Genomic DNA, 9,182 nt, shown 5'->3' with positions numbered 1-9,182 from the left:
CCTCTGTCTACCAGTATAAAAAAGAAAGCATGCACTCAAACAAATGGGCATTAAAAATCAGACCTCCTCATAAGCATTCCAGGCTTGGACGCCACCTGTTCACCCGCTGGAAGATCAGGGAGAAAGGAGCTCAGGAGTGATTTTATCCACGATCGTGGATGACGAGCAAAGTAATAACTCATCACAAAGTGTTAGACAAGCGGATATGTATTCATTTTCATTGTTCCGTAGTGGTAGTGGTGATAGTTTTTTTTTAATACTCTGTTTTACACCAAGTGGTTCGCTTGCAACCTTAAACAAATGCTTGGATGAATTTAAATCTGAGCACGACAATTGTTGAGTAGTAAACTGACTGCGATTGGCATAGCACTTCAATGCAGGCTCTTGTAGCACACACTTAGCGAACCAATGACTCGTAAGCTTTAAACTTGCAACATCACAGTCGCCGACGACGGTCCCAGGAGTGGTGTCACCATGGATAACACATGAGAAATGCGGGACTACGAACTTCTCAACACCACCCATTGGTGGGAATAAAAATTTATACAGAGTGGATAATACTATCACGTCCTTCGCTTCCATGGGCAATGAATCTGCTGAATCTGAGCAGTAATACGCATGGCTAAATGAGAGAAATGTGCACGGCTAAGTTGTGTGCCTAACCCTCGAGTTTATGGGGACTACCAGCGCTGGCGAGCATTCGTAATACTTAGAGTAAGGACGTGTCTCGGGCTGTTTGTTATTTGCGCAAGTTGGGGCGAACCATATTTCTCATACGCAATCGCTTTTCTAGGCGGTGCCTTGATGTGCGTAAGAAGTTTCAAGCACGACGGCATTTCACGCTATTTGCTTAGGAAGTTACAGTGACCCACCGGTGCTGTTAACTAATTATTAAAAAGGCAAAAACTAAGTGACAGGCTTGCTGTTTCACTCGTATTTTGTGGCAAATATTGAAAAGCATAGAAATAGCTAACAAACGTCCAGCAGTATTTGCAGTTTATAAAAAATTTACGGTTGACATGATTGTTGTGAATCTATTACCATATTTTCTGAGAAAAAAACATGTTTTTATTGTACAGCTATTTCATATTTGTACTTGTTGTGTGACTGGCGGTAAAGATACTTTCGTTTTACGTTGAACAGGATTGGCGTATGTAGGACAAGTTTGCAGTCAGGATTGGAAAGTTGCCATCGTGGAAGATAAGAAAGCCCAGTACCAGGCCGCCGTAACTCTGGCTCATGAGATTGGACACTTGTGAGTGTCTGCACTTTTTTCCTACCTATAGCTGCCACACAAAGCAGTCCATTTACCTATGGGGTCTAGTTTCATCAAAAGGTTGCACAACATTTTCTCCGACGAACAAATATCTATAAGAAGCAGGAATTTATATACGAATCATGCGTAAAACCACACGTTGCCTGGCAAAAAATGAAGAAAGCATCTCTACTCAATGCAACGGACTTGTTGCGATAGAATTTTCCCAGTGCATACAAGTCTCCAAGTTAAAATTTCAATAAGGTTTTTCTTGGTTTGAATGAACAAGCGACAGTTTTGAAACCGCATCAATGTATTGCCAGGTGGTTTTATTTTATTAAAGACGATAGTCTTTCTTGGGCTACTTAAACCCAGAAATTTTGGTCTGTCTGTATGTCTGTCTGTCCGTCTGTCTGTCTGTGACTCGATTCAGCCACCCGACCAAAGCAAAACAATGCCTGCGCAATAGTCTTATATAGTCACAGCTAAATCTGCCCGTCCATGTCCGGTGTAATGTTCATACTTGTCAGCATTGTTGAAGAAGAACAAAACATTACGCAATTATGAGACAACAAATCAATACAGAAGTGATATTTGCAGTGTTCCTTTATAAAAATTCAAACATGCTTGACTTTTGCGAAATTAAATACTTCATCAACTCCAGAAAAAGAATTCACTCCGCCATCGCCTGCTGTCGCCCGCGCCACTATAGCTTCTGGCGCCATTTTAAGAAATCAACCGCTAACAGTTACGCAAGGTTCCACTAGATAGTTTCCACGTTCTGCTTGCAACGCACGTGGAGTAGGGAAACGCGGTTCTATAAACGTTGAAGTAGGGTGCCTCGATTAACGCGCGTCTTCGCCGTACGGCAGCGTTCGCATCGAGACACCCGGTTTGGAGCAGCGGAACGCGCAAAATTTAAAATGATTATTGCAAACATTTGGCGTCTTTACCTTGGGAGGAGCGCGACGCAAGAGGAACAACATGAGAGGTGAGCGGTAAAGCGAAGGGAGGCATTTACTTCGCAAAAGCCGATAAAGACTATCGTCTTTTGACGTCATTTGCAACGAGAGGAGCAGATACGCGGCCAATTTTTTTTTCATTGTGTACATAGTTCAAGACCAGCAAAGGAATTACTTGTTTCATTATTTATCTATTGCATACGTGCTCAGAATTGTTGTCCTGCCTAATCAGACTTTATTTCTGTTTCTAGTTCCAGTACTAAACAGTAAACCACACCGTACAGTAAAATTTATTCCCTGCGTGAAGTCACCTTGAAAAAAGAACTGACGAAGCAAAATAACAGTCGCTAAACATCAACCTAAATGCTTCTTAGCGTATTATATGCAACATTTCAAAGGAGTTGCCAGGTGTAACATAATCACTTTGTACCGCACAACTAAGTTGTAGTTCGCTATGAGCTTCGCATTTCATCATCCCGAATGCAACAGCAAGCTGACAACAAGAATTTTTTTAGCCAGCCCTCCTAAAACCACGCTCTGTTTTTATACTCGTGCTTTTTCAAGCAAACCTAATGGCACCTTCATTCCAGGTTGGGAGCGCCTCATGATGGAACCGAAAACAAAAAGTATTCAGAATGTGCCTCTTCCGGGGCCATCATGGCCCCCCACATTGATGGACAAAGTGGGCACCACTTTTCCGACTGCGCCGAAAAGGCGATCAAGGACAACCTCGAGTATGTTTTACCGAATGGCTTCCAATCTTACGATCACTTCGTCGAGAGGAGCGTACGCTACAAGTAGCAATTTATTGTTCCTAACAGAAAACATCGTGAAACCATCCCCTGCCCGATACTAATTTCTGACCCCTGTCGCCATAAACAGTCGCTCTAAGCAAAATTCAAGGCACAACCGGTTTTAGAGGCCTTATATTTGTTCGGTAGCACAGGGTTAGTATAATTCCGCTGGCTACTCTCAGCGTCGAAATTTTTCTACTTCAGGTTCTATCAGTCGTTAGGTTAATGTTTTATTTACTGCAGCTAGTAGCATTCCAGGTATACCTTCCAGGTTTCTACATAGATTTAGAGGCCTGGACAACTTTTGTGCATGTTTTCTTCTCAGGATGACACAGTGAGCTTTATTTTTGTTTGTGTGGTGCCCTTCTCCTCAGCACAGTATGTGATTTGTGTTTTCCCTTCGGATGCAGAGAGGGATGTCAGCGAATCTGTTCCACTAAAAAGTTTGTGAGCATTTCCAATGCTAAATGCGTCTTCCTGCGATGACTAAATTAGCACATAAATTCCCCTGCCAGGAAAACGGCGTCCTTGTCTAAAAGGAACCTATTATAGGCAGCATGATTACGCTTGTGTCACCAAGGCGCGACGATTTTGAAGCTTCAACGATCTCCCTTGATTCGATGTATCACTATCACGAACGTCTTCTCAAAGGCAGGTGTGCACGCGAAATCTACGCAATGCATGCGCTGTAGTGTCCATGTTCCTGTTTCCTGTTTTAATGTTGCAGAGATGCTCGTACAAGCGCATTTTCAGACACCGGGATGTCTGGCCTGCGCATTTTCGATTACAGGGAAGAGAAATCACGCACACCACAATCTTATGTAACCAAGTTGTTCATGGGGTTCATCTTGCGTACGTTTTTTCGTTTTTGGTTGGGGGCATACTTTGCAAAGCTTTGACCTCACAGGGGGTGGAAAACATACCTCTCAGCAGCTAACTGAGAAGTTTGCGCGGAATAACGCTAGGCAGCCGAATTACAAAAAACAGTGTCGAAACGTCGGCTTTGCATGCATTTAACCGGAATACACTGATGGCATACAACGACGTAAAAATTCAAGAGAATATTGATTACAACTGCCTCACAGAAGATATTTAACAATTGCTTGGGTTGGCGAACTAACAATGCACGCAGCATAATTAGGGAAGACATGCAAGCCTAACAGAAACTTAGTTCAACCAAATGTACAGTACGAACAATCAGTGGAACATTGTTCGTACTGTACATTGTTCGTACCAACGGAATTGTTCTAAAAACGTTGGTTCGTACTGTACTGTATTGTACTGTACATTGTTCGTGCCATCAATTGTATTTCCAACACGAAAACAAAACCACAAAACGAAATGTACAGTACGAACAAATGTACAGTACGAAAAATCAGTGGAACATTCCGAATACCTTCATAATTAAGTGAAATGGAAAGGAAGAGGGCAAAACAAACTTGTTATGGACACCTGCGCTATACCACCGACACGCAAACCTTTAACAATATGATCACGACACATAGTACAAAGATATTAGTGGTTAAAAAAATAAATCATTTATGTCAGAATAAATCACTCAGTAAGCATTCAAAAAGAGAAAGATTGGCATTATTTATTAGGTAGACTAGTCTGAAACGAAATTACTGAAATAATCATGATATCAACTTTTGCTTTATACATAAGTATTTTGCAGATAAGCACTTTCAAAGAGAAATACTTTGCTTGTATTTTGCCACTTACATAAATTCACTTGGTTTGAAAATAACCGGCACTCTGACCAATGCTTAGACAATGTCCGGATATGCAGCGGTGGTGCATTCATAAATGTAAAGGCGCCAGTTCGACACTTAACTAGTGACAAAGAATGAAGAGATATCTGCGGTTGCGCGATGTTTACGGGTCATATTTTGTCTAAAACAATTTTAAGTAGAACGACATCGCACGACAGCTTGGTTCTTTTTTCCGACTAAAAAGAGCTGCACACAAAAGGGTAAACGCTATTTCTAACATAGTCCCGGGAACAAGACACTAACTTCCTTGAGCCCGTGAGTCCGACGATACGGGTTTCATACCGGCCGCGGTGGCTGCCTTTTAAATGGTGCCGAAAAAAGAAAACGCTCGTGTGTCTACATCTAGGGACAGGTTAAATATCCCTAGCCGGTGAAAATTATTCTAGATGTCCCCACTACAGCGCGCATACTGGCTTAAGTGTAGCTTCGGCGCAATACACACCAAACGCAAAGTTTGACGTAGTTATAAGCTGCTCTTCTTTAAAAGTTTTGTTGATATTGGTGTATGGTAAAATGCGAAGAGAAACAGCAGCAAGGATCCTCTGTACAGGTGATAAAATGCGGATACTAGCAGATGGCCACTTTTTGAGGATCAGAGGTCCAACTAACACCTCGCACCAGACTTAACGACTCGTTCCGTCGTACGTTGCCATCACTTGTATTTCCAACACGAAAACAAAACCACCAAAAGAAAGACTTGCGAATTGTTCCAGAGACATCACAGACATACCCGGACAGTTATGTAAAACGTAAGTCTCTGGAGAAGTCCCGACGGCGTTTCACCGCACCCCAGTCCAGCGCGGGTGTCTTTGGTGTCGGTGATCGGCCGAGACTACTGAGGAGGTGGTGCGCCTCGGGCCTACGCCTCGAGGCATGCGGGCACCAGGGCTGTAGGTGCGCTCTTCAGGAACGGGAACGAGAGGTACGCCAGACCCGCTTGCCGGCCTGGAGGTCCAAGAACCCAGGCCGAACCACTGATTGAGTAGGTGGTGGTGGTGGCCCGAAAAATGGCTCATAACAACTTACGGGGATTGGCCAAGAAGAGTTATGTTTCCATTACAATCAATCATGTGAGGCAAAATAATGGAGCAGAAGAAAGAATTCGGTCTAGGTTAATGAGAGAGAGAGAAAAAGACACAAAAAGAAAACAACAAAGAGAAGAGTAGAAAAACTACAGTAAAAGTCAGCCTAATCTGAATGTTTTACACTGCAGACGAGCTGTCTCCGAAATGAACGATTAGCGTTGCACACGTCCCTATGGCATCGGCCCTGCCTAGTCCTCCCAAACGACAAACGACAAAAGCACCGGTAAAGTCAAAGGCAGTCCAAGACGTAGCAGGGGAATCTCCAGCAGCTTCTCCGATGGTTAGAAAATCGGCGGCAAAAAAGAAAGAAATGCTCTTCGGATTCAATTTCTTGGCAAAAGTGGCACAAGGGGCAAATTGTCAGATTTGCCCTATATAAAGCTTCCTTTTGACCATCCCTTCTTCGCCGTCCTCTTCATCGTCTTCCGACAGCCTGATGCAGCCGTCTCACCAGCCGAGGGGATGAGACCACACACGCTTTCCCATCACCTTACCACAGATATGGTCTTCACACAGTTCAATTTTGAACACATAAGTTTTCGAATAAAAACAGAAATCTAACAATGAAATTTAGTACAGCGAGGGTTCACGGCAGGTCGAGCAAGATCTGCAGATAATATTATGTGCTATGAAATTTACATTAGGTTTTTTTCTATTTTCAACGCACTCCAGGAAAATGACTGAAAATCAATACTGGCACTGCATCTGTGTAAAAAATCTGGAGCAAGACTTCCTTGAAGTGCAAAAACGCCTCCCTCCGCCAACGTACAACCATGAGGACTTTTGCAAAGCCACGGAAGGGTCAAACCTATACTATGCGGTAAGCGCAGCTTCGATCAAACGGCGTGAAGTCTAAGGTAGTCTTATTATGGTTTTTGTGAGATTATAACGCTTTAATTTCTTAAACATGAATAAGGATCAGCAAGGCCTCATTGGTACTATGGGTAAGAGTGTACATGCAAAGTTCTACTTTCGCAAGAAACATTATAGCAAACTTTTATATTCGATTTTTATGTGAAGCGCCCGACAGATATAAATTTAACCCCATAACAGTGCTTTTGCAACACAAAAACTTGGTTCTATGAGTTATAGCAATGGAATACACTTTTTATTTAGATTGCAACTATAAATTTGAAAACAGATATGAAAACTTTAAAACATTAAGTGAGGTGGTGATTGCTTCGATCCTACAAATCTTCTTCAGGAGTTCAAGAATTGTATACTACATTGCTACGTGGGTGGTTTTTGGAGTGGTTGGCCAAGCAACGATTACCCGGCGCCATACGGCTTTCGCTGCGAAAAGGGAATGGTAAGAACGTTTTGTGCAACGTTTTCATTCAATACTTCCATCTACCAAATTTTTCTTGAAAGCATGTGTGAAAATTATTCAAGGCTACAAAGGCTGCAAGAACAAACCTTATTTTGCTATTTCGCTATTTCTCTCTGTCGAAACAAGAACATCGGCCACGTATTGTGCTGTAACGAAATGTTTGTTCAATAGCTTCGAACAAACGCATTGTATTTCCACATTGTTCAACTGGACCGCACAATTTGCACCATGCCCATAGTTGTATTTCCAAAGTTTTTCATCAAGAGTATTCATATTTTTAAATACCAAGATGCACTAAACTGGACGAAAAATATTTGCTTCTTGCATGTGACCTAGCTGAAGGGCAAGGTGTGGTAGGTACGCAGCTTTACTGCGTACCTACGGCGAAACTGCAATTGTTGAGGGAAAAGCAAGGCAGGCTGCATAGATCGATAAATCATGGACATTGTTCATACTTTGATGCATTTATGTCATTATCTTTCCTTTCAGATTTGTATGTTTGGAGAGTGCGTTTCGTGTAAGAAATACCAGCCTGAGTGGAACGACTGCGAAAACTCCTGATTAATTGTTTGGGATGAGTGAAACCACAGTAATTTTGTCTGCAATGTACAACCGGATCTTACTCGCAAAGTATTTCTTCCTCAGAGCACGATGTTACTCCTGATTTCTCAAAAAAAATTGTGTACCACTTTGTTCCAAGAGCTGTGTTTTCTACCAGTAGGAATGACATGGGGCATCAAACATTGTTTCTTACAGTTCAGTTGTGTTCACGCCCTCTGTCAATGAGGCGACGACTTGTCTGACCGACGTAACCTTTGAGGCAACTCATGGGCTCTTTATACACAATATGTTTTTTTTTGGGAATCAGTGTACGCCACAACATACTTTTTGTGCCCTGGGAGGACTCCGTGTCAGACATCATCGCGTAAGTCTGTCCCAATTAGCTGGGTCCGCAGGAAGCAATATTGACACCACACCTTCTAGCAACCTTATTATGCCGTGTTACACATGGTGCCAGTGGGCTATGACATGAGCCTTCCTCTTGTCGATCTTACCTACGTCGGCACACAATGCAATGTAAAAGGCGGAAACGCAGCTTATTTTAGTCCTTCAATCTTATAGTAATAGCTGGATTGTACTACGAGGTACCAGGAACTGCTCCACGCAGCCTTTACGCAAGCCATGCTCACGACTTTTTCATCAATTTTGTGTGTCCGAAGTCAAAATGGACAAGTTGCTTGTATTCGCGTGTCTTATACCGACAGCACACGTGGACGTCATCGAACACAATTAGCAAATCCAGAAAACAAATTTTGTTTCTTACAAATATCTACCACGTAAACTGTAGTGGATCAAACGAACCCCTCAACATATCAACGACTCTGCACACAGTGCATACCCCAACTTCCACCGTGACGCCATGTAGAATAACAACAGACCATCCCCATATCGTAACGGTGGGATCACTTTCACTACGCAGACTGGCACTTTCACGATGGGCAAAAGCACTACAAAACGTCCCCTAAAATGGGCAGGAGCACCGACCCGGAGGAGAAGGAGGAGGAGCCACTTTATTTAGACAACAATCACTGAATTTGATTAATGATGGGCTTCTTCTTTACTCCGTAAAGTGGCCAGAAGACGTTGCTTCATGGCGACTTCCAAAGCCCAGTCCACGGCATAACTTTGGGTCTCAGGCTCGGAGCTCGTCACCGCAGTCTCCCACCCACTCTATTTGGTTAGCGAGATGCCATTCGGCTTTAGGTTGGAGCTCAGGACATTCATGTAGGATGTGGGCTAGGTCGGCTTTTTCGGCCTCACACATTCTGCACTTTGGGGTGTACAGACTTGGGTCCATTAGAGCCAATTTATAAGGGTTCAGAAAGGTATGAGATTGCAGTTGCCTCCATGTCGCTTGCTGGATTTTTGTTAGGGGCAGGGTAAACTAGCAGGGGCAGGGTAATAATTATAAGGGGCAGGGTAA

The 9,182-nt window shown here is 43.0% G+C and overlaps 1 protein-coding gene across 1 annotated transcript; it reads left to right on the top strand.

The window, feature by feature from the left end:
* The first annotated feature begins 1,148 nt into the window (after nt 1-1,148).
* LOC144157849 (uncharacterized) lies at nt 1,149-7,771 on the top strand. The gene is made up of 5 exons (XM_077688581.1): nt 1,149-1,255; nt 2,808-2,951; nt 6,541-6,688; nt 7,073-7,177; nt 7,688-7,771. The coding sequence occupies exons 2-5, from the start codon at nt 2,875-2,877 to the stop codon at nt 7,757-7,759; spliced, it is 402 nt and encodes a 133-aa protein (XP_077544707.1). The 5' UTR covers nt 1,149-1,255; nt 2,808-2,874; the 3' UTR covers nt 7,760-7,771.
* The last annotated feature ends 1,411 nt before the right edge of the window (nt 7,772-9,182 follow it).

The sequence above is a fragment of the Haemaphysalis longicornis genome, unplaced genomic scaffold (genome assembly GCF_048455015.1).
Source record: "Haemaphysalis longicornis isolate Haplotype H1 unplaced genomic scaffold, Haemaphysalis longicornis Haplotype H1 scaffold_10, whole genome shotgun sequence".
NCBI classification, from domain to species: Eukaryota; Metazoa; Arthropoda; class Arachnida; order Ixodida; family Ixodidae; genus Haemaphysalis; species Haemaphysalis longicornis.
This window is presented reverse-complemented; position numbering and strand designations above follow the sequence as displayed.

Bases quoted from the DNA above. Each gene is read 5' to 3' on its own strand.
- LOC144157849 (XM_077688581.1), top strand. From the start codon at position 2,875: ATGGCCCCCCACATTGATGGACAAAGTGGGCACCACTTTTCCGACTGC. The intron at 6,689-7,072 runs GTAAGCGCAGCT...AATCTTCTTCAG, and splicing joins GGTCAAACCTATACTATGCG to GAGTTCAAGAATTGTATACT. The intron at 7,178-7,687 runs GTAAGAACGTTT...CTTTCCTTTCAG, and splicing joins TTCGCTGCGAAAAGGGAATG to ATTTGTATGTTTGGAGAGTG.